At 42.0% G+C, this 25,359-nt stretch overlaps 4 protein-coding genes across 4 annotated transcripts in view; 1 reads left to right on the top strand and 3 right to left on the bottom strand.

Moving 5' to 3' along the window:
• The window catches only part of si:ch73-204p21.2 (uncharacterized), a 6,421-nt gene extending 194 nt beyond the window's left edge, over positions 1-6,227 (bottom strand). Inside the window, exons 1-8 of the mRNA XM_063882283.1 lie at positions 6,088-6,227; positions 5,218-5,272; positions 2,648-2,767; positions 2,402-2,462; positions 2,259-2,328; positions 1,690-1,746; positions 1,214-1,273; positions 1-370 (exon numbers count right to left, since the gene is read on the bottom strand). The exon at positions 1-370 is cut by the window's left edge and continues 194 nt beyond it. Of these exons, the coding sequence (XP_063738353.1) occupies positions 144-370; positions 1,214-1,273; positions 1,690-1,746; positions 2,259-2,328; positions 2,402-2,462; positions 2,648-2,763 (591 nt within the window). The 5' untranslated portion in view covers positions 2,764-2,767; positions 5,218-5,272; positions 6,088-6,227 and the 3' untranslated portion in view covers positions 1-143. The remainder of the gene's footprint in view (positions 371-1,213; positions 1,274-1,689; positions 1,747-2,258; positions 2,329-2,401; positions 2,463-2,647; positions 2,768-5,217; positions 5,273-6,087) is intronic.
• A 1,718-nt stretch (positions 6,228-7,945) lies between these two features.
• il17a/f2 (interleukin 17a/f2) lies at positions 7,946-9,858 on the bottom strand. The gene is made up of 3 exons (XM_063880961.1): positions 9,807-9,858; positions 8,996-9,176; positions 7,946-8,885 (listed from the first exon to the last, which is right to left on the bottom strand). The coding sequence occupies exons 1-3, from the start codon at positions 9,856-9,858 to the stop codon at positions 8,654-8,656; spliced, it is 465 nt and encodes a 154-aa protein (XP_063737031.1). The 3' UTR covers positions 7,946-8,653.
• Positions 9,859-15,109: 5,251 nt separating this feature from the next.
• On the top strand, positions 15,110-17,250 carry il17a/f1 (interleukin 17a/f1). Its single transcript, XM_063882290.1, has 3 exons — positions 15,110-15,265; positions 15,736-15,962; positions 16,178-17,250. The coding sequence occupies exons 1-3, from the start codon at positions 15,233-15,235 to the stop codon at positions 16,434-16,436; spliced, it is 519 nt and encodes a 172-aa protein (XP_063738360.1). The 5' UTR covers positions 15,110-15,232; the 3' UTR covers positions 16,437-17,250.
• A 6-nt stretch (positions 17,251-17,256) lies between these two features.
• On the bottom strand, positions 17,257-25,113 carry LOC134863656 (stathmin-4-like). Its single transcript, XM_063882291.1, has 7 exons — positions 25,027-25,113; positions 22,469-22,530; positions 22,040-22,135; positions 21,142-21,350; positions 19,942-20,106; positions 19,832-19,849; positions 17,257-18,717 (listed from the first exon to the last, which is right to left on the bottom strand). The coding sequence occupies exons 2-7, from the start codon at positions 22,479-22,481 to the stop codon at positions 18,709-18,711; spliced, it is 510 nt and encodes a 169-aa protein (XP_063738361.1). The 5' UTR covers positions 22,482-22,530; positions 25,027-25,113; the 3' UTR covers positions 17,257-18,708.
• Between the last annotated feature and the right edge of the window lie 246 nt (positions 25,114-25,359).

Below are 25,359 nucleotides of genomic sequence, written 5' to 3' on the forward strand. Positions count from 1 at the left end.
TAGTCTCCAGGGTTTTGGGAGCATGGATATTTTTTATTTGGATAATTCCGTTTTTTATACTCTGTTTTGTGAACTCTGTGGATGTGTTTGATCCTCGTCCTGCAGATTATATCCGTTATGTTTAGTCTTGAATTTTTAGTCCTTCAGTCCTCCAGCTCTGACTTCCTGTCGGGCAGCGGAGGTAAAGGCGCTTCCTGTTCCACTTCCTGCTCCCCTTCCGATTCCTCCTTCTGCTCCTCCTCAGGGGTTGGCCTCACCTTCTTGCTGACTCGTGCATAAACTGAGTTTGTGTTTTCCATGTCTGCATCTCCTCCTCCTCTTCCTCCGTTGCTGATGCCGATGTGGTCTGGAGGTGGGGCGGTTTGCTCACCTGTAAGGGACAGACGTGTTGTATAGGAAAAGATTCAGCCTGCTATCACTAAACATCTTAATCCATGTTCTATGTGATCAGATTTTATTGATGAATAGTGCAAGAAGAAAGGGAATAAAGAATATAAATTCAAATAAATAAAACATTTAAATAATGAATAAATAAATACAAGTAAAACAGTAGTAGAATAAACAGTGTAAGACACACAATGTGCAAGTCCATTTATTAGGAATAATCAACAATAAATACTGCTTCATTAAACAATGACAGAGAGCGACCACGTGCAATAAAGTGATGCCAGATGAAATACTTCACAGTGGAGAAATACTGCTTATGAAATAATAATGTATTCTGATTATTATAAATATGATCCATACTGTAGAGAGATGTAAGTGTTGTAAACGTTGGTAAATGAAGGCACTCGCGATATTCACGTGTATTTGCTGTTCAGGAAGGGACGTGTCCCGGGGGAACCGGACGTGTCACTAAGACTCTTAAGTTGTTTTGCATTTTGTCACTTTGCATTCATTTGTTTTTCTGTGTTCAAATAAATATCCGTTGTCAGCAGGAAGTGTTTTCTCCCGGGTGAAACCAGAACACCGAGCCCTTTCCTGATACCTGAATACCTGATAACCAATCACATTATTCAGCCCGAAGCAGAGGCTTCCCCTGAACCTGACCGAGACGTCTGGTTTGAAAAGCAACATGTTCAGGCAGCAAACTTTAGAGAGGCTGAAAACTGTTTATATTTAGGCTCTTTGTTCGTTTCCTGATACCAACAGCAGCTCGTCTCTAAGAGCTGCCGGCTCTCGGTATTACCTCACTAAATCCAGAAATACAGACCTGTGTTCAGATGGCTTCTCCATGGAGTGAACGAGGCTGAGTCTTCTTCAGGGCCTGGCTCTGAACACACACACACACACACACACACACACACACACACACACACACACACACACACACACACACACACACACACACACACACACACACACACACACACACACACACACACACGTGATGGTGATTGAGACACTGAATAAATGAAGGATCGTTTAATGCACAATTCTGTCTTTATCCAACCCGGTGTTCTCTGGACCTGGGCCTGGTACACATCACAGGAAGGATCCAAAGATCAGCCCAACGTTAAAGAACTTGTATATGATTATCTTTGACCAAATCAAGACATTACAGTCATTAAGAAACATGGCTGTCTGTCCCATTTATGGGATGTCTTCCTCCTCTAAGGGGGCTCTTTGTTTATTTTGTTACTAAATCAGAAACTGTACAAGTTCTGGTTCTGTGATCATCACACTGACCTGGGTGGTGCTGCGGCGCCTCCAAGTGGCTCCTCCAGGGAGTGAATGAGACTGTGTCTGAACACACACACACATACACACACACACACACACACACACACACACACACACACACACACACACACACACACACACACACACACACACACACACACACACACTTTAAATACTGACAGGTATCCTAATTCTTTATTTTATTGATATTTGTAGAATGAAATGAAGTGACTCTTTCATCAAATACTTTGAGAGTGAATCTATACGCCTGAATCTGCTTTATCAGATCTAACTCCTTCCTATAAATATTCACACTTTTTCTCCCAATTTCTTTTCTTTTTGACTTCTTTTTCAAAATGTTCACTTTTTAGATAAAATTCGGATTATTTCCGTAACTCTGAGTGGATCAGACGTTACCCTTCTCTGTAAGCTGTTCTGTTCTCTAGGCTCATACTCTACATCAATTAAAACAAACTATATAGTTGAAGTATAAAGTAGCAAAAAAGGTAAAGTAGTAAGTCAATACTTCATATTGTTTTTCTCAGGTTGTTTGTTAAGGAGTTGTTGTTGTTTACCTTTCTCATCGTTCTGAATCTCTCCGATCATCGGGTTCTCTCTCGCCACCATCGCGTCCTCCAGCTTCACCTGAACATCCAGGAGACATTATTATTATTTATTCCTTTATGATTCTTATATTCAGAGGTCAGAGGTCTCTCACCACTCTGACGAGGGAGGACGGGTCTTTGCCCCCCGCCGGGTCCCGCAGCTCGAAGGAGCGTCTGCGAACGTGGGTTAGAAAACATAACAGAAACCTGTTATATACTTCAGTTATTTATAGCTCAGATCTCACTAGAGAAAAAAGGAGAACACTGGAACCTCTCACCGGAGATGAAGTGCAATGCAAACTCTGACTTGTTGTAATGTAATTTAATATCTGTTATTCAAACATGGAGAAGTGTCTGACCTGGTGCACTCGCTGCAGAGAGCCGTGAGGAAGATAGAGAGGAGGACGAGGACGACGAAGAAGCTGGCGGCGCCCGACGACAGGAAGACCCCGGCCTCTGACCCCACAGGCGCCATGATCCTGAGAGAGGAAGAGGAGGAGGAGGAGAGTGACATCATTTGAATTTACAGACGGCGGGGCTCTCTGTCACCCTTGAACAAACATGTCTGACTGTTACACTGAACACACCTGTACACACTGCAGTGCATCATGGGAACACTTTTGCATTCTTTAGGTTACTGATTGATCCTTTTCACGTGTTCGACACAAAGCTTTTATAATTCCTGACTGTTTGATTTGTACAAAATACACAAACATACGGTGCCAAATAATGTGTGCGGTTAGCACAAGCTAAAGAGATTCAAAGGTTTGGTTCTGCGACATAAAATACAAGAGTGTGAGGCTTTAAATCATCAGACGTGGTTTTACTTAGTAATCAAATCAAGTCAACATTTTCTCATAGACTTCTATACAATCTTTTAGCAACCCGTAAAGATAGTAAACATATTGGGAAGTTTATATTCAGTTCAAACTCAACACATTGAAACTGTTTTTGAAACTTTCAACCCTTAACTTTGTTGCTAATGAGAATAAGGGTCATTTTTATCATAGACTTCTATACAAATGCTTTATTATGTATTTTACTCTAAATGGCATCACAATTGACTAAATGAACTTCAAGCTGTGTTGAAGAAGGCTTGAAGGTTAAGATTGAGAACATAAACTCATCAGGAAAATGTTTAATGAGGTATTAAATCAAGACATTTTTTCATAGACTTCTATACACTCTGACATATTTCAGCGACCAGTGAACTTAGGTGCATAATAAACATATTAAGAAATTTGAAATTTAGATAAAACTCAACCTCTTGAAACCATCCTAACAATTTGTTCTCTTACAAATGAGAAATAAGGTCATTTTCTCATAGCCTTCTATACAACCTGACTTATTTTGCAATTAGTGAAGTTATTTGCCCAATTCCTAATTAATTAATTCATCCGTCCCAACACTTATTTCTATTGTAGAGTAAATGAGAATTAGGGTAATTTCCTCATAGACTTCTATAAAGTCTGCTCTGTCGCAAAGCAGTGGAGTGTATTTCACAGAAACCACGTCTGAGCAGCACTTCTGAATCTCCTATTTAAGAGAGAAGAAGAATGCTCATTTTCTCAACGGCCCCCTACTGGATGTTAAAGAGGAGGACGGCTTAAGGCACTTTTTAGATGAAGTTGCGGCCTGATTCTCACTGACATTCTGGTTCTTCCTCCTGCTCTGTTTGTCTTTATTTATTTGGTATTATTAAATGTTACCCTTGAACGTCTGCACTATCACATAAAATAGAAAAGGCCTCAAAAAACAGCAGAGAAAAGTTCGATACCAGGTAAGGAAATGCAGCATTTGCTTTGTTTGACTTGACCTCTGGTACAAACCTCGCCCTCTGTTGTTCCGTCTCTGAATACCGACACATATAACGACGTCTCTTGAACAAACATCAGACAGTAAATTAAAATGTGCTGCAGGCTGTTTTACTTCCTGTCAACACGCCAAATCAAACGGATATCTTTGAACAGGGAGGAGGAGGAACATGGAGGATATGCAAACAGAAAACTGCAGGCAGTCTCTCAGACATTTGAATTATAGTGTTGTATGCAGAAACCTGATGAGTGGAAACACAGTCTGTCTCTGTGAGCTATAAATAAAAGGGTTGCCGTTGTGACCTTGGGCGAGACACTTCACACTACATCGCTCCTGTGGGCGTTGTCCACATGTCTGATATATGTATTATGTAATGTAAAGCATTTGGAAAAGCATTCAAACAAATACCATGAACTATTAGTAGTATTATTATTATATATTGTACAGTTTTAAATTTTGAATCCATCTTTACTTTATATTTTATTGCACATTTAATATATTTCATTTTTGATTGCAGATTTGTATTAAACATTTTATATTTATAGAATATTTTTATTCTATCTTGTTTATTTTATATTGCATGTGAATGGAATACTTGTATTCTGTTTGATCCTACTTTACTTCATATTTCACTTCATATTTTGACTTCAAATTATTAATAATAAATACATATTTTTATTCTTACTCATAAAGACATTTTTCATTAAAACATTTGTATTCTATTGTAAATATATATAAAACAGTTCACTGAACTGAACCTCAGCAGGCCTTTGTTTTGTAAGCGAGAAGCATGGACATTTTCTCATAGGCTTCTATACAATCAGACTGTTAAGTGGAGTCTCCCCCTGCTGGATATTAGAGATACTGCAGCATGATACTCACATACATGCTGGCATTCCATGTGTGGGTTTTGATTCTTATTTTGAAAAACCAAAATAAAAGTCCCCCCAGAAAATGTCACCTGTTCTTAGTTTTTACTCCACACAGAAATCTGAATGTTTTTGACAGAAGAGTGTTTTCTAAACCACACCAGCTTAACATGAGGTGAGAAACAATACCACCGTTAGAAACAACATAGGAAATGTGTCACTTCTAATCAGGAATGTGTATTTACCTTTCAGCTGGGCTCAGAGACGAGTAAAGCAGGACTCGATCATCCTCACGGACGCCTGTTAGAACACCAGGAAGAAGGCTCATATGCTAACGTGCTAAAGGAGTTATTAAATGCTATCATCTCAGATGTGTTTCAAGCTGCTTCACTTTCAGTGCCGAGAGTCACACAACAAGTCTGAACTCCAATCTGTCCATTAACCATTAAGCTACTGATAGCCACTGGTTATTAGCGTGGCGCCAAGTGTTGCAGTGCTCTCAGAACCACAGCATCAGTGTGAGGGCGGAGGCCGGCACACTTCCAGATATCCAAAAATCGAACAGTAGTCAATAAAAGGTCTATGGCATGTAGCATGCTCTTTCCAACATTCAAGCATGCAACAACTAGCATGTTAGCATGTTATGTGTTTCTGTTAAACTCAGCAGGTGCAAAGACACATTTAATAATGATATTGATATTATTCCATGATACAAACATACAGACGTGTTCAAATCACACTATAACCTCATCCTGCGTGTGTCCTTATGTAATGCACATGTTCCTTACAGAGGATATATGTCAAATATGGATGTTTGTTTGCCTTATTTCCTTAATGTTCTCCAACATATAGCATATACATACAACAGTATACATTAGTGTATAAATCACACAAATATATAAGTTGTATTTGTGGTAAAGACTTGTTTACAAGGACATATCTGTCCCTTATTTCCGCCGTCTCTCTGATATTCAAAGTAAACAACCCTCCTTCCTCCTAACATCTCAATCATTAAAAGAGGTCGACACTGAGCTTCTGTTCCGGACTTTTAAAACTAAATCACAGAGAAGTACAAATCAATAAGTATTGATGAAGTATATTTCTATGGATCCTACCTGAGTGGCGGTGCAGACAGCTGTGCGTTCAGCTTCACACTGAGAGGAGAGTTTCCTGCTGCCGTCGATCATTGACAGGCTGAACAAACACTGAGGCTTAAACACACACACACACACACACACACACACACACACACACACACACACACACACACACACACACACACACACACACACAGACACACAGGCACACACACACACACACACACACACACACACACACACACACACACACACACACACATACACACACACACACACACACACACACACACACATAGACACACACACACACACACACACACACACACACACACACACACACACACACACACACACAGACACACACACACACACACACACACACACACACACACACACACACACACACACACACACACACACACACACACACACACACTTCAAATAACACATTAATTGTTTGAGTGTTTTTTATTTATTTATGCAAAAGTGTGACATGATTAGCCTAGCTTAGCACAAACACTGGAAGTGAAGGGCATAGCTCCACTAGAGCGAGGCTTATTCTTTTCAGACCAGCAGAAAGAGAACATCAAACCCAGGAGTTCATTTCAGTGACTTTGTCTGTTTGTGTCGTCAACAATCCAAAATGCCTCATTTGCATATTTAAACATAAAGTTCTTACCCTGTATAGAACAGACACACACCTCATCACTAAAACATGCAGAAAAGACTCAATATTTCCTGATTAATGGAGGTCTGCTGTGCAAAGACCTTTGACTTTAATACGTTGACTAAACAAATCATTTGAATCTGGCTTTATCCCATGCTCACATTTCTGTTTGCAAATCAGCACATATGTATTACAGAAATGCCTCATCTGCATATTTGAACACAACATTAACCTGTAATATGAGTTGAAGATGTGTTGTGTTGGGCCTCAGACCCTGCATGCATTAGCACCACGTTGCTTTATAGCTTGCACTCAGTTTTATTAGTTATTAAAAGGACTTCAGACTGCAGTCACTAACGGACGCTCCGCAGGGACCCTCAGAGGGAGGGGTTACGGGTCATGTGGCAGGGACCGATAGTGTCATCAAAGCTGAAATCAGATGGAAACTCAGAGGACTATCAGCGTCTCTGCCCGGAACTCTGCAACTGCCACTTTCTGCATGAGCGCTGGAGCGAGATAACAGCTGCAGGAAAACAAACCCCGCGCGGAGCTGCAGTCAGGGCGGGGACACCAGGGCTCGTGCAGATGTCTCCAGAGGAGTGTGCTCGGATTCTGTCGTGGCACATTAACGGGTTTCATATTGTCGTTTACACATGAGAGCGATGACACAAACAAGGGGCTTCTGCAGTCGCAGCTCGGTCCGGGTTTACTGAGTGTTCGCAGTACCAGTTCTGTGGGGGGTGAATGGGTTGTTCTGCCGGGTCTGGAGTTCTGGAGTTTGCTCTCTTCACCTGTGTTCCCCCCTTTCCTGTAACCCAGAACTTTCCCGTCAGGCCCCCCCTTGATAATTGGAAATGTGTTCGAGCCCCCCCCCCCGCCCCCAACCCGGTTCCGACCTACATTTGGATTGATTGAACAAACATTACATTTCTCTCACAAAGATCCAGCTGTAATGTTATTGTTGTATGGATAGAACCCCCCTCCTGTAGCAGTAATAAACAATAAACAATAAACAATAAACAATTTCATTTGTTTATTTATTACAAAGAGCAACGTTTGTTTACCCCCCCCCCTGCAGGACCTCCGCCCCCACGTTGGGACCCACTGCTGTAACCTATGACCCTCTTTATACATCCCAGTGCAGCTAATCAGCGCCACCAAGTGTTTGACATAATATGGAAAAGATTAATACAAACAACTAAAGGAACAACAACAACAACAACAACAACAACAACAACTCATAAATAACACAGTTCTGGATATGACGTTACACAATATGACAGAAGTATTGTAATATTATTCTGTAGGTTCAGGTTCGACTGGTTCTACTTCAGTTTGGTTTTAGCGGGCTTGATACTGCAGCAGGGTTTTACCGCAGCTCAGCCAGAGTCCTCTCCAGAACCAGAAGAACGGACCCCAGTTCTCCGGGCTCTGCACCGGCTGTCATTGCATCTGAATCCCTCTGAGGCCGAGCCAGTGCTTCATAAATAAACTAACCTGAATCCAATTGGTTCTGATTCTGGAAGTTCAGGTTACGGTAGTTCCGGTTCTGGTTCCAGTAGTTCAGGATCAGATGATACTGGTTCAGGTCGTTCAGCTTCCGGGTTCTGGTTCAGGTGGTTCTGGTTGAGAAGGTTGTGGTTTAGGTGGTTGTGGTTCAGGTGGTTAGGGTTCTGGTTCAGGTGGTTCTGGTTCAGGTGGTTCTGGTTCATGGGGTTATGGTTCTGGTTCAGGTGGTTCTGTTTCATGATGTTAGGGTCTGGTTCAGGTGGTTCTGGTTCAGAAGGTTAGGGTTCTGGTTCAGGTTGTTCTGTTTCATGGGGTTTGGTTCTGGTTAAGCTTCAGGTTCACATGATTCTGGTTATGTTGGTTCAGATTCAAGTAGTTCAGGTTCAGGGGGCTTCAGGTTCTGGTTCAGCTTTGGTGGGTTTTGGCCCTGACGCAGGTGCAGCCCACAACCAGGGACTGGTACGAGGCAGTGTAGCAGCGTCCCCCGGGCGTCCGGGTCAGCACCAGGACGTTCTGATGGACGGGGACGGAGTTCAGGCTGTGTCGGTCCTTCTGCTTGTTGGGACTGGAGCAGGAGCTGCTGCTGCACTCGGCCTCCCAGAGCGTGGAGGGGATCCGGTTCCTGTCCGTGGTGGACCTGAACAAGAACACAAACAGGGTCAACGAGGAGGAGGAGGCTGTTGTTGTTGTTGTTGTTGTTGTTGTTGTTGTTGTTGTTTAATTGCTATTGTTATAATAATGTCTGACCTCCAGCTCCAGGGCGACAGAGATCTGCGGTGGATGTTTCCGTTCCCTTCAGACGAGGAGGAGACGGAGGAGGAGAACGCCAACATGGAGTCACAGGAAGGAGGAGGAGGGGAGGAGGAGGAGGAGGAGCTGTAACCATGGAGGAGGAGGAGGCCTCTACCCACAATGCACTGCAACACACCTGAGGACAGCAGAGAAGAAGGACTGCACATTAGAGATAGCGCTACCCTCCAGAATAAAAGTCTGGGATGCAGAGTATGAAGGAGATAGACCCCGTTACAGTTCAGAGATATCTCCAGAGGAAACTACAGGACAGCCTTTTCATTTCAGGCTCTTTAAGTTCTGCTCTTTCTGTCCGGGCTGAGCAGGTTGGACCCAAATCCAGACAGACATGGATTACATTGACTGGATCTAAAACATACAGACCTCTCTCTCCTTTATAAAACTCAAGGAACCAACCACAGCGACAGAAAACCAGAACTTAAATACAGGCAGAACCAATCAGAGCACCAGCGGGGGAGGGGAGGGGAAACACAGAGACAGGAAGCAGGGACAGATAGGGTGAACCCTTTCAAAATAAAACAGGAACACCGAGACCGTGACAATATTAGATAATAAACCACATCACGTTTTAAATGTAAATAATGCATATTCAAATAAAGTTCAAAACCTTCACTTTAGAGAATAAAAAGCCGTGTCCAAATGTGATGTCAAACGTCATGGTTGGTGCTGGATTGGAACAACCAGAGGGATTGCGCTGCTGTGATTGGTTATTTAACTCAGCTCCTAACCCTAACCACCAATCACAGACCTTTGCTCCGGACGACGTAGCACCATTTACCAAAGTCCACCTGGTCCTTCATACGTTGCACGTGCGTGTCAGATTAACCGCCAGTGTAGAGCAAGGCTGGCTGGACCCCCCCCCCCCCCCAAATAAAACCGATCAAGCGATGCTATTAGTCCACCGGTGCTACTTCCAGTTCCACCAGTTCCCAGTCAACTAACGTCAGTAGCAACAGTCACGAAGACAACCTATGGCGCTGAAATGCATGCGTTTGGACTTTTTCCAAATCCATATGGCAAAAAGTCATGTAGGCTCTGGTTTTGCGTAAGGCTTATCTTGGGTATCGATGGGCGGGCATTCAACTTTTTAGAGCACGCACCAGCAGCAACATAAAGCGGCGCCTATGACTGGAATTATTCCTCAGAAATCCGAGGGTTGGATTACATATATTAAACGAGAAATGTTCCTCACCCCCAACAGCAGCAGCAGCTCCATGGTGTCTCTGGCTGTCTCTGGCTGTCTCTGGTTGTCTCTGTCTCTGGTTGTCTCTGTCTCTGGTTGTCTCTGGCTGTCTCTGGCTGTCTCTGGCTGTCTCTTGTTGTCTCTGTCTCTGGCTGTCTCTGGCTGTCTCTTGTTGTCTCTGTCTCTGGCTGTCTCTGGTTGTCTCTGTCTATGGTTGTCTCTGGCTGTCTCTGGCTGTCTCTGGTTGTCTCTGTCTCTGGCTGTCTCTGGCTGTCTCTTGTTGTCTCTGTCTCTGGCTGTCTCTGGTTGTCTCTGTCTCTGGTTGTCTCTGGCTGTCTCTGGCTGTCTCGTGTTGTCTCTGTCTCTGGCTGTCTCTGGTTGTCTCTGGTTGTCTCTGTCTCTGGCTGTCTCTGGTTGTCTCTGTCTATGGCTGTCTCTGGCTGTCTCTGGCTGTCTCTGGCTGTCTCTTGTTGTCTCTGGCTGTCTCTGGCTGTCTCTGGAGGATCTGGATCTTTATAAAGACACCTCTGAGGGAGATTCCTCTTATCTGCACATCTGTATCTCCGTCCTCCGCATACGAGACATTCAAAACCTTTCTGATAAAATCTGATAGATCGTAAACCAGCGAGAAAAGAGAGAATTCCCCCCAGGACCAAAAACTGTTCTAAATGTATTTATTTTATTTTGAAAAACCTTCATTAGAATCAAACAAGCTGCAGTGTGTGCAATTGGGTTTGACTGTGTGTGAGGAAATAAGACAAAGGAAATAAATAACAATAATAAGCTTTATAACTTTGTTTTTGGCCTTTTTATTCCTAAAAGGATTATGATTGTTTAACTCATTAGGCAGTTTGTGAACACGTGTTTGACTGTATACAGTACGTGCAGACCCCAGGAATATTATGTTTCCTTTATTTTTTTAGACAGCACCTTTCATACAAGAAATGACAAACAGTGCTTTACAATTTGGTATAAATGGCACAAAATAACAGAAAACAGGCAGAAAATGCTACACTGTCCTGAGGCCAACATGTCACTTTATTTCGGTTCAACTGATTTTATTTTTATATGCTGCTAATAGCACAGTGCGTATTGTTGTATATTGTATCTACCTACGTATTAACTGTAAGTGTACTGCTTTTACTTAATACTTACTTAGTTTATTTTATCTTAGTTTGATTTGACCTCCCACTTTGTATTACTTTTCCACTTTGTCCTGCAACTGTTGCCAGCAATTTCCCTCGGGATAAATAAAGCTTCTTACTTCTTGAATAATTAACAGAGAATAAAACACACATTTAAAAGTCAAATTACGGATAAATTATAATATTTAGATGATATTTGACACCAACAGCAGCCAATGCTTCAGCTGATGAGAGCACACCACGCTCTGTATTTCTTTGACTAACAATAGTAAACTGATGGTTAATGAAACCTTCCCCTCACTTAACCCATCACACATTTATGAACACCTTCTTATTTGAGATATTGTGAATGGGGGGGGATCCAATGTATGTGGTCAGCTTCCTGTCTCCATATATGGAGCTGAGCCGGCCCCGCCCCCTGATGTGACGTCACAGTGGTTTTCAGTGATGTGGTGTGGGGTGACCTGGATTCACTCACAGGGGAAACCATGAGTCGGGTCGATTCCCGTCAGCGCCGTCAGCACTTTTCTCCCTCAGCCTGTTCTGTGACGGATGCCACCTTCGTCAGTAAAGCCTCTAAATGAAGGAGATAGGGAAGAGATTTAGGACGTTAGGACGTAAGATAGGTAGGAAAGTAATAAAGGAGGCAAGGAAGTAATTAAGGAGGTTAGGAAGGATTAAAGGAGGTTAGGAAGAGATAAAGGAGATAAGGAAGAGATAAAGGAGATAAGGAAGAGATAAAGGAGGTTAGGAAGAGATAAAGGAGATAAGGAAGAGATAAAGGAGGTTAGGAAGAGATAAAGGAGATAAGGAAGAGATTAAGGAGGTTAGGAAGAGATAAAGGAGATAAGGAAGAGATTAAGGAGGTTAGGAAGAGATAAAGGAGATAAGGAAGAGATAAAGGAGATAAGGAAGAGATAAAGGAGATAAGGAAGAGATTAAGGAGGTTAGGAAGAGATAAAGGAGATAAGGAAGAGATAAAGGAGGTTAGGAAGAGATAAAGGAGATAAGGAAGAGATTAAGGAGGTTAGGAAGAGATAAAGGAGATAAGGAAGAGATTAAGGAGGTTAGGAAGAGATAAAGGAGATAAGGAAGAGATAAAGGAGATAAGGAAGAGATAAAGGAGGTTAGGAAGAGATAAAGGAGATAAGGAAGAGATTAAGGAGGTTAGGAAGAGATAAAGGAGATAAGGAAGAGATAAAGGAGATAAGGAAGAGATTAAGGAGATAAGGAAGAGATTAAGGAGGTTAGGAAGAGATTAAGGAGATAATGAAGAGATTAAGGAGGTTAGGAAGAGATAAAGGAGGTTAGGAAGAGATTAAGGAGGTTAGGAAGAGATTAAGGAGATAATGAAGAGATTAAGGAGGTTAGGAAGAGATAAAGGAGGTTAGGAAGAGATTAAGGAGGTTAGGAGAGATTAAGGAGATAATGAAGAGATTAAGGAGGTTAGGAAGAGATTAAGGAGATAATGAAGAGATTAAGGAGGTTAGGAAGAGATAAAGGAGATAAGGAAGAGATAAAGGAGGTTAGGAAGAGATAAAGGAGATAAGGAAGAGATTAAGGAGGTTAGGAAGAGATAAAGGAGGTTAGGAAGAGATTAAGGAGATAAGGAAGAGATTAAGGAGGTTAGGAAGAGATTAAGGAGATAAGGAAGAGATTAAGGAGGTTAGGAAGAGATTAAGGAGATAATGAAGAGATAAGGAGGTTAGGAAGAGATAAAGGAGATAAGGAAGAGATAAAGGAGGTTAGGAAGAGATAAAGGAGATAAGGAAGAGATTAAGGAGGTTAGGAAGAGATAAAGGAGGTTAGGAAGAGATTAAGGAGATAATGAAGAGTTAAGGAGGTTAGGAAGAGATAAAGGAGATAAGGAAGAGATAAAGGAGATAAGGAAGAGATAAAGGAGGTTAGGAAGAGATAAAGGAGATAAGGAAGAGATAAAGGAGATAGGAAGAGATAAAGGAGATAAGGAAGAGATAAAGGAGGTTAGGAAGAGATAAAGGAGATAATGAAGAGATTAAGGAGGTTAGGAAGAGATAAAGGAGATAAGGAAGAGATTAAGGAGGTTAGGAAGAGATAAAGGAGGTCAATATGTAATAAAGTAGGTAGGAATGTAATAAAGGAAGTAAGGAAGGAATTAAGGAGGTTAGAAACTCAGGAGCTTTCAAATACAAAGAAAGCGTGAATTTATTCTGAGAGCCTGTCTTTGTCTCGGCCTCACATTTGATCAAACATGTGAAATCAAAACTTGTGTAAAAATGCACTGTAAGGGTTTTGAGGAGGAAGCAGGAAGTCTCGCTGATAAACATCGAGCCGCCAGTCAAACCAGGTCAGAGATGAGCTGGCAGCGTGGGCTGAAACAAACAAACACACACACACACACACACACACACACACACACACACACACACACACACACACACACACACACACGCACACACACACACACACACACACACATACGTGATGGTGATGATGCAGCAGAGTCTCGACTGTAAAGCGGGTCACATCCTGCAGAGAACCAAGAGAAAGGGGAATCTCTCAGAATCGGGGTTTCAAAGTATGAAGTATCTCTTGAGTAAGTTCTGATGTTGCATCACACATTACAAAGCTGCTGTCCTGCAGAACCTGATGTGAGACTCATTTATATCACAAGTAGGATCAGCATCCTGCACACATCAGATTAAGATCACTAAAGATAGAATGAGTTTCTGCTGTTTCACGTCTTTCAGTTCTTTGGGTTTTGGGAGATATCTAGAAATCAGGTCTGTGTTTGACACGACTGGTGATCTTTGAAGGGTGTACGTGTCTGAAAAACGATGGTTGTTAACAAGTGGCTGAATAGGACTCCAGAAGTTGTTGAGGACGTTGTACGTCATTACGCCGAACACGTAAACAGTCCCGCTCAGTTCGTTTCCCCCTGTTCTGCTCGAAGTACTGCTAGTTAAACTCAGTGTGGCTGAAAGGAAAAGCTTTGTTATAATATGCAAGCGCACGAAAGTCAGTTGAAAGGATCTGAAGTCGTGCGACCCTGCTGTACTCTTCTGTACCTCGTTGATAGCATAACGTTTAGATTTATGATTCGAAAATGATAAAAGTAGGCAGACGTGTGGAGATGATCCGGCTGAACAAGACATTTATCCAACAGGTTTGTTTTCCACAGATCTTATTTTTTACAATATTTCAAAATCCTCATTGCTTTTCGTCGAGGGAACCCATGCAGCTTACTCCCGGCTCGGCCTACAAAAATACTTCGTCCCTGCTCCGCTCTATGAGGGTCCCTTCATGCATCATTGAACGCATTTTATTTTACATCATAAAGTAGGAACCAGACTGAGTCACACCTTAATAACAATGATTGACAGATTTGTGCACGGATACACAAATCTGTATTACCGCAATAATTAGTACGAAGGAATAACTGAAAAGTTTCCAAACAAATATACCTGATTAGTAAGCGTTTTTATTGCACATCGCTGAAGCCCGGTGTTTGAAGTTGCAGAGGAAAGGATGACCCAGAAAAACTAGCCGCACTTTTGTGTGCAGAATATTGTGAAAGTGGGTCGAGCATCGGGCCTCGTCATGCAGGCCGTGTGGTTTAGAGAGGAGGATCAAAGAGGGCACAGAAGATGAAGAGGACGATGACATCATGACAGGAAGTAATGCTGATCAGGATAAATATCGTAGCTGAAGCCAAAACAAGCAGAACACCAACGAAGAAGAAGAACAGCACCACCTGTACCTTCAGTGAGAACACCAGCGAGCGTCAGGACCTCCAGGTGTGGAAGAGCTGCAGGAAAATCTAAAATTCAGATCTGAATATCGGCTGAAAAGAGACCCAACGTCAGAATGTTTTCAGCAAGTAACGCCTCCAAAGTGACGGTAAGAGCGCGTTTGAACTGAATTCATATTAGTATTTGAAAGTCTTAATTCTAAGCGTTAAAAAGCAAATACGACTTTACGAAGTAGATTATTTCATGTGTTAGTGGACCAATCAATGTGACTTCCATACAAGCCGTTTTCAAGTTGAATTCAATAATCTGCATTGCAACTTTTTTGCTGCATGGTAAAATATTTGTGTATTTCACGGAGAGTTTATTCTATCGTTATTTTAGAGAAAAGAGTCAAACTGTTTTTTTCTGGCATTATTTGGTTATATTTCAGCTTCAAAGGCCTTATATTATCAATACAGATCAACACAAATGTGAACATTGTTTTAAATTTAATGATGAATGTGTAAAAACATTTCTTTAACTGCAGGAAAATAATTATCGTAATTTCAAATGTTGTTCACCTCTGCAATCAAAACCAGAAACATGTGTTAAAGGATTATTTTTCCTCCTCTTCCTCAGGTTTTCTGTGTGGTGGCGATGACGATGATGATGATGATGGTGCTGGTTGAGACAGCAGCAATGCCAAAAGCAGGCGGCCAATCAAAACACCCGATGAAGAAACACAATCAGTCCTCTGACGACGCGGAGGCAGAAATGATCCCCTTGCAAATCGACCCCAAGTTCTTGAAACATTCCAAAACTGTTCGGCCGCTGGAAAGGGCCTCCATCTCCCCCTGGACTTACAAGTAAGGAACAACCAAAAACACATTCAGAAAACCATTGACCTCCAGACCAGGGAATCAGATCAAATGCGTGGCAGGGTTTGGGACTCATTCTGGCCCCACTGCTCTGAATCCCCTCGTTCCAGTCCCCTTTTTAAGCCATGCTCAAATTGATAGGTTTTATCAAAACATATTTCATGTTTACATTAATTGTGTCCCTTTTCTCTCTCCGTCCACAGTGTAACCAAGGATGACTCCCTCGTCCCTCAGTTTCTGTCCGAGGCCCGCTGTCTGCTGCGCGGCTGTCTGGACTTGGATGGTGTTGAGGACATGAACCTGGAGTCCCGACCCATAATGCAACAGGTGATGCTCCTGCGCCGTGTCAGGTCCACGAGGGCGGAGGCAGGGAAGGAGCCCGGCTACCACTACCAGCTGGAGTCCCGCCTCCTTGCGGTGGGCTGCACCTGTGTCCGGCCCACGGTCCAGTACCAGGACTAAAGAGCTGCACTGAATTGAACCAGGAAGAAGAATCTCTATTTATCTGACTTTGATTTTGTATTACATATTTTTATATAAGTAGAACTTATACCTACAGCTCAGAACTTATACCTACAGCTCAGAACTTATACCTACAGCTCAGAACTTATACCTACAGCTCAGAACTTATACCTACAGCTCAGAACTTATACCTACAGCTCAGAACTTATGCCTACAGGTATTTTCATAATTATCGTACATTATTATGTATATATTTAACAGCCAGAAAATGGTTATCATTTTTTCGACATAGACGTAGATTGGAGAGTCGTCTGCATAGAGGTTAATCCTAGCTGCTGCAGAATAATGGAATAACAAAGGGAAATAAAAGTCAACATTAAAGTCAAAATCCATCACAGTAATGATAGTAAGTCACAAATATTACTGGGAATTTATTTGGCAAATAATGACACTGACATTGAGGTCCAGATACTCAGAATCAAACCAAATTTTATACGAAAAATGTCACTTAATGATTGATTGGAAATAAGGACTAGCTGTACATTTAAAAAGGATAGTTAGCATCTCATCATTTCCCTCATTGTGTATTCCTTTTAAATAATGTGCTTATTTTCCATATTTATTAATGCTTTAACGGCAGTCCGTAGCTGGAGTCTAAGAGCGCACAAATGACATGTTTATTTATAGGTGTAGTTTATTTAAAATGGATATTTAACTTGTATTACAGGAGGTATTTATTTGTGGTTTGGTGTTACTGTTCATGTATTTATTCAGAGGCTAAATTTGGTGATTCAATAAAAACAAAGGTTGAACAAAGCCGTAAAGAGTCATCGATTTATTCCTGGATTTAAAATATAATGTGATTTCTGTACAATATTTATCATCGTCGTCATCATCATCATCATCATTACTCCAACATAGCCAGTGAAACACACACACACACACACACACACACACACACACACACACACACACACACACACGCTGTAAACACTTGACAGTTATCTGATACCAGTAGGGGGTTGACATGTAGCATCAAATGGTAGCATCGATGTTAGCATGCTTATTTTAATACAGGGTCTTGATATTCAGAAATATAATATAATAATTCATTTGAAAATAAAGCAAAGCGTTGGTGGTGTGAAAGGAGATCGATACTCGGGTCTAATCTTGTTTTTTGTGTGTAATTAATCACTCGTCTGGGACTCGTCACGGCCCAACCTGGGTCTCCTACAACGTCTCCTATTATGGTCACATTTTGGTTACCATGGCACGGGTCAAAGTTGTGTTTGGGTTTGGTCATTATACGGACTCTGGTTCAAAGATAATTGACAGTGCTGTTTTGTTGTATAGGAACGTGATTTGTAGGAGACCAGGCTGCCCTGTGAGACTCCTCTGGGTATAATCGATATTTTCACTTTCACTTGTCTCTGTTTCATGCCTGGATTTTGTAAGCGTTGTAACTCCTCTGACTTTTATGGGGTGTTTTTAACCGGACTCTAATGATCTCTCCGACTCACACTTGTCTCAGGGAGTGTTTTGATCCACATTGATCTGAGTTGGGTTCGTGGTTTCACGGTCTTTTCCCTCATCCTTGCCATCTTTTTGACCTCTGAGTATCAGTCAGTCTTTGGTCTAATCGAAGTCAAGTATTGGTATTTGCTTTCTCCGGCCTGTGTTTGAACACGGCCTTGACTAATTTTAAGTTCCTTTATCTGCCACTAGATATCACTGCAGAGCCCCTTACAACTCTGCTGTTATGCTTCTGTTTTACAATAACTGTAAGTATCTAGACTCTGCAGCAGATGGAGCTGTTAGACTCAGATTAGTAGTACATCCAGATAGCAGATTCCACCATATCCAATCCTCTCGGCTCTTTTCTGGACTCAGTTCCTTTTTCAGTGACATTTCCTTCGGGTCACGGTCCAATTTCCTTTTCCGAATATTCCTTGGTACGTACACAATCACACATGAACACATTGGCACCGTCGGCACAGTGAAAGCCATCTAATGATGAAGATGCAGCGTCCTTGAGAAGCGATTCTCGTTATAAAGAGTCTATCTCGTTAAGAAGAGTCCTGGTTGTACAGAGGAGGTCCGGCTCTCAGTCCTCCTCCTCTTTTTCCTTCTTCTCTGACTCTCTTTATTTGAGTGTCTTCCTGGTCGGACTCCCGGTTGGAGCAGCGCCGGGTTGCCGGCTCATCAGTCCTCAGATCATCCGCCCTCGGAAATGGCTTCCAAATTGATTTCAGCTTGTGTTGTGATCAGGCCGTCAAGACACCTGCGGGCAGAGGGGAGAGGGTGCCGGTGTTAATGCAAGGACATCCAACACTTTCCTGATTGATGGGTTAAAAGGGATGAGAGTGAGATTGTAAATGAAGAAATGTTCAATGTGAATTTTAACAAACCCTGTGAGACCAAACTTTGTAAGGACCATGTTTAAATGTTCCACTCACGTCTGGCATTTTCATTACCTCAAAATAACCCTCACCAATGACAATTTGGTACTTATTCAAGGGTAATATTGCAATTGTCATGCTCAACCTCAATACATAACATCTGCTTTGCCAATAGTTTGCAACAGGGTTTAAGGAACGTAATGCTGCAGCAGAAACTATATTTCAGACGATAGAGATCTCCCACTCTGGTGTCAACATTATGGAAAGACCTTATACCGTTTCTAGGCCTATTGTTAATTGATCTACAAATCTAAAGCTACGTTTCGACATTTTAGGAAATACAATCTCATCAAATCCTCCCAAGAAACCATTAAACAATGTTTGGGTTCACATGTTTATTAGTGGGACTGATATATTTCAATCTCCAGCATTATTTATTTTAGTTAGTAACGTGTGTCTGAATGAGACGACTAAGCAACTTCTCCCCCAACATTAGCCTCCTTTAGCTTAGCGGTGGGGACCTGAAGTCATGTGACCGTGCTGTAGTTCCTTTATAGCCCAACATTAGCCTCCTTTAGCTTAGCGGTGGAGACGTGAAGTCATGTGACCGTGCTGTAGTTCCTATATAGCCCAACATTAGCCTCCTTTAGCTTAGCGGTGGAGACGTGAAGTCATGTGACCGTGCTGTAGTTCCTTTATAGCCCAACATTAGCCTCCTTTAGCTTAGCGGTGGAGACGTGAAGTCATGTGACCGTGCTGTAGTTCCTATATAGCCCAACATTAGCCTCCTTTAGCTTAGCGGTGGAGACGTGAAGTCATGTGACCGTGCTGTAGTTCCTATATAGCCCAACATTAGCCTCCTTTAGCTTAGCGGTGGTGACGTGAAGTCATGTGACCGTGCTGTAGCTCCTAATTGTTTTCTCAATGCAACACTGTCGTCATATTTTTTGTCAGTGCTTCTACCCAGAATCCCCTCCTCCTCCGGCTCGTTCTCACCTCCACACTGTGCTTGTCCTGAAAGACACAAACAGAAACTCCCGTTAGTGATTCTTTCCTTCACTAATCACTGTAAGACTGTAGGCTGATGACAACGACTGCGCCCTCACCTCCTCCTGCAGTCGCTCCTGCGATGCGTTCAGGTGCATCTGCCGCTGCTCCTTGAAGGCGTCGGCCCGGTGCTCCTGACGCTCTTTGGTCAGAGCTTTCTGAGCGACTTCACGCTCGTGCTCCCTCCTCTCGGCCAGGTGCTTCAGCAGCTCTGCCTCGTGACACTAGAGGGCGACAGAGGCAGGGTTTACTGTGAGTTGTATACCTCTGTGTTCATGTTGTTCGTCCTGGGTCTCCAACAGAATCTCATTCTGTGGTAAGATCATACCGAAGACAGAACACAACAAACAGCCACACCCACCAGTTGTCAATTGTCAAGAGACCTCCAAAAAACCAGTTGGGGATTTAAAGTGGACAGACTCTGGCCAAAACAAGACTGATTACATGTTTCACTTTTTAGTTAATCATCACTTCACACTAATAACTTCTCAGGGATCTGTAATACGGCACTCTCTCCTTTGAACGGTGTTTCACATACACTAATGTTCCCCTTAGGATGAATGGCAATAACTTTGTAAAAAACAGGTTTAATTCCTTCAAAATATTGACATATCGAAGTCTGTTTTGCCAGTAGTCGTTGGCTCTACAAAGTGTAGTTTGGTCAGTAGTTGGCGCTATAGGCTTCGCTGGCACGGCTGTAACCCTTCACCAAACAGGGAAGAGTCTTCTTACTTAAAAGCTAGAGTTGTGAATGTTTAAAGCTTAAAAAGCCAAAAGCATTAGAAGAAACCGGCTTCACGAAGGGTAGTTTGGTCAGTAGTTGGCGCTACAGGCTAAGCTTTACTCCTGGCGGTAACTCTCCAGTAAACAGAGGAGACATCTATCCATCTGCAAAACACAAGATCCTCTTTCATATCAGAGACTCTTTAGTCCATGTTAAATGCTGACAATGTAAATATATGTCAGCAGCAACAGCTGATCAGACATGTGACCCAAATGTTTGCTATGTCACAACTTATTCTGCAAATTTAGCATCAAGTCTCGCAAAATCCTTTCCAGAATCATTTCATAAGCCAGCGATTCTTCAGTCTTTACAGTTTCCATTGACTTTTCTAATACGCTTCCTCAAAATGTGCATTAAAATAAGTCTCTGGAAACCTACTGTGAGCTTGTTGATGCTAGCATTAAGCTCACAGGCCTCTCAAAGCGCTGAAACTCAATCTGAGAACTAATGTGATGTTGCCCTGATCTCCACACACCTTCCTCCTCTCCTGGGCGGCGTCCAGTTTCTTCTGGATCTCCTCCAGCGAGGGTTTCTGGCGAGGCGGCGTTGTGGCCCTCAGCTCGGGGCCGCCGTCGAAGGTGGGCGGCCTCAGGATGACCTCGAAGGCCTGGCCGCTCGTCCGCTTGCTCAGCTCGATCACCTCCATGTCCCGGATGTTGCACAGGTTCAAGTCGACCACGCCCGCTGCAAGGAGAGCAGAGGGTCAGTGAGAGAGGGAAATAAATGAGTTCAGCAGCGGAAACAACCCGAGGCCTTTCAAAGGGTTTGAATAAGGCCTGCAGTCCAGAGCCTCACCGGTTAAATGGAGATACACTGACTACCTGTTATCCAATGCATGCTGGGAAAGGCTTCTTTCTGTACTGTTGTTACCCTTTAGATCTTCTGTCTATGTAATAACTTCAGTATTATTGTTTGCATGCTTTGTGAGCCTCTCTACGTTGCATATTTTACTTTTGTTTTAACCTTTTATTTGAATTGAACTTGTCTTTAGGCTGAATCAACAACATCTGTCCAGGGACAGGAAATGAAAAATGGCTCTTGGATATCTGTGGCGCATTTACAACAATATCTATCAATGAGCTCTTTCTTGGTTTTAACTGGTGGACTGACAATCAGTCAAAAATGGTGGGAAAACTTTTGGAAAAAAGGTCCGGTTTTAATCATGAAACTGTTTTTACTTACACAACCTACATTTAGTATTTTCTTGGATTGTAATAACTGTTTTAAAACATGTGTAAGTATTATCATTATTATACATAGTGTTGTTGTTGTTGTTGTTGATGATGATATTATTGATTGTATTATTATAAATTAATCAAGTAATTAATTATTTAATGTTCTTGTTTTTTTTTATAATAAAGAGAGATACTGACCTTCCTTCTTGTCGGCGAGGGGGTCTCTGATTCGGGGGAGGATGCATGAGCAGAAGAGAGACACCAGAGGGAGCTCTCTCATCTTCTCCCTGTACGCTGCAGCAATTACACCCAGAGAAGAAGAGTGAGTCAATTCAAAATAACAGAGAAATGTCAGAAAAAATATAAATGAATAACAAAATAATATAATAATACAAACAAATATATAAACAATAATAACAACAACAATAATAATATATAAATAATAATAATAATAACAATAATAATAATAATATATAAATAATAATAGTAATAATAATAACAATAATAATAAATATAAATAATAATAATAATAAATATAAATAATAATAATAATAATAATAACAAAAATAATAAATATATATAAATAATAATAATAACAACAATAATAATAACAACATGTAATTTTACCTGCTAGAGTCATTCTGCTGCTGTTTCCTGTCAAAGACACTGTGGTGAGGTAGAGTCTGTTCCTGCGGAGAAACACAGGAACATCTTTATTAGTATTCAAATAAATCCAGAGTAAACACCCGGTACAAACAATGACAACAAACGGGTTGTAATGGGTTACTTTTCCCTGAGTAACGCTTCTCAGGCAATCACTCAATCAATCAATCTCGTACGGGAGCTTTTGGCCCTTTCTCATCATTCCTGCAGCAGTTCTGATTTTAACGTGATGTTTTCATCTCAGAGAGACATCGTTTAAAAGAGAACGATGCATCATTTAGTCCAGATTGCCTCTTTCGTACGTTTGCAGTCTGAAACAACAGGTGCATAGTTTTCTCTGGATATTTACCACGGGGTGATCTATGGATTCATGTGCGAGGCCTTGTTTACATCCTGCTATGACAGAACTATTCATCATCAATGAAGTACATTTAATGGAATCTAATTCATAGTAATTGGGTTATTTTTCTGAGTAAAGCTTCCAGGCAATGACACAATGTCCTACAGCGGTGTGAGCACTTTGCAGACATTATAAAACTCAAACATAAATTAAGAGCAATAAACAACAACAAGGAAACCGTTCTGCACAAACAAATGAAAATGGGAAAAATAAAACTGCTTCCTTAATTTGAGTTCTTACATTTAGAGATGAGATTCTTACTGTAATCAATAAGACCCATGTGTTATAAAGCATTTTAAAGGAGGCACCTTTTCTGTTCAACCTTGCTTTGACATCCTTTAGAAATAAAAACAAATCTTCAAGCATCATTTCTGGATTCAGGCTTGGTTTGCAGTCCGAACATTAGGTATTTATGATGTCAAGAAATGCAATAAATAACCCTCAAAGTCACAGGAGATAATTCCCATTGACTCACAGAGTTTATTTTAAAAAGTTGCATCTTTTTTAGTTTTAAAGGTCGTTTTGTCCGCCTGCTTCAGGAGTTGAGTCATGAGTGAGTCAGTATGTTTCGGCAGCCGCCGCGACTCCAGGAGATAATGTGTGAAACATGAATCAGCAGCGAAAACACGACACGCTGCGGAGTGTAACCCCAGAACAGATTCCACATCTACACACTCATTCAGTGTTTAGGAAGAGAAACATGATCTGTGGTGCACACACACACACACACACACACACACACACACACACACACACACACACACACACACACACACACACACCCACACACACACACACACACACACACACACACACACACACACACACACACACCTATGAAGCATCTTCTCTACATTTCAATCTGTGCAAGAAAGACCTGGTAAATGTGCCAAGATCTAACCCTCTTCCTTAAACTGAGTCTAAGTCTGAGAAACACAAAGATGATCATAAAATAAAACCATGAGGAGCAAATCACACGTATACTGTGTGTGTGTGTGTGTGTGTGTGTGTGTGTGTGTGTGTGTGTGTGTGTGTGTGTGTGTGTGTGTGTGTGTGTGTGTGTGTGTGTGTGTGTGTGTGTGTGTGTGTGTGTGTGCAGGGACTAAGAGATGATGTCATTGTTGTCAGTGAGCGCAGCTCCCCCTGCAGAGAGTGAGAGCAGCTTTAACGCTGAACTGACGGTAAAAACAGAGACAATTATCACAAAGAAAGAGATGCATCAAACACAGAAACATATAACGTATTCAAAGTGAAGAATGAAGACGAGGGAAACCTTTGTCTGTCTGCAGAGCTGCACACAGCTCAAAGGCTGTCAAATAACGAGAAACCTGCAGATTGGTGAGATATATGTGCTATCATCAGTAAAAATGTGTGTGTGTGTGTGTGTGTGTGTGTGTGTGTGTGTGTGTGTGTGTGTGTGTGTGTGTGCAGGGAGCAAGAGATGATGTCATTATTGCCAGGCAGTGTATCTCCTCCTGCAGAGAGTGAGAGCAGCTTTAACGCGGCACTGACGGTAAAAACAGGGACAGGTAAAACAACAGGAAGATGAAGCAGAAGTGGAATTATATCAAGATGTAAAATCTGATCAGAATCTGCAGATGAATTAAAGAATGAAGACCAGGGAACCCTTCCATCTGTCTGCAGCGCTGCACACAGCACAAAGGCTCTAAAATAACGAGAAATCAATAAAGAAACGTGCAGATAGAAAGCTACCAGAAATGTGAGTGAATATAAGTGTGTGTGTGTGTGTGTGTGTGAGTGTGTGTGTGTGTGTGTGTGTGTGTGTGTGTGTGTCTGTGTGTGTGTGTGTGTGTGTGTGTGTGTGTGCAGGGACTAAGAGATGATGTCATTGTTGTCAGTAAGTGCATCTCCCTCTGCAGAGAGCCAGTAGCTTTAACGCTGAACGGTCAAACAGACAAATGAGAAGCTGCAAACGCAGAAACAACACCGAGGATCAGGGACCCTCCAGCTGCCTGCAGAGCTGCAAGCAGCACAAAGCCTCTTAGAATAACATGAACAGGTAAAAACGTGCAGATTGTGAACGCTATTATAAATGTGAGTGAGAATAAGTGTGTGTGTGAGTGTGTGTGCAGGATAGGAGAGAGAGAGAGAGTGTACTCACCCTGCAGTGATGCTGGTCGTCTCTGCTCTCTGAAGCTCTGCAGCTCAGCTTCAGCACCACTCTGCTGCATGACATCACCACGCAGGCAGCTGATTGGCCGAGAGGGAGGCTGCGCTGTGATTGGTCCAGCAGGGAAGAGGCAGGAGAAGGAGGAGGAGGAGCGAGAAGAGGAGGAGGAGGAGGGGGTTGATTCCAGAGTAGTGCTCCTCACCACTAACAGAAAACTCTTCAATTGAATTGTTCCTTGTTTTTCTTATTTTATAAATCGTAATTTTAATTTGATTAAATATTATTTATTTTATTTTATTACATTTTTACAAATTTATTTTAAAT

This window comes from Eleginops maclovinus, chromosome 4, assembly GCF_036324505.1.
Source record: "Eleginops maclovinus isolate JMC-PN-2008 ecotype Puerto Natales chromosome 4, JC_Emac_rtc_rv5, whole genome shotgun sequence".
Lineage (NCBI taxonomy): Eukaryota > Metazoa > Chordata > Actinopteri > Perciformes > Eleginopidae > Eleginops > Eleginops maclovinus.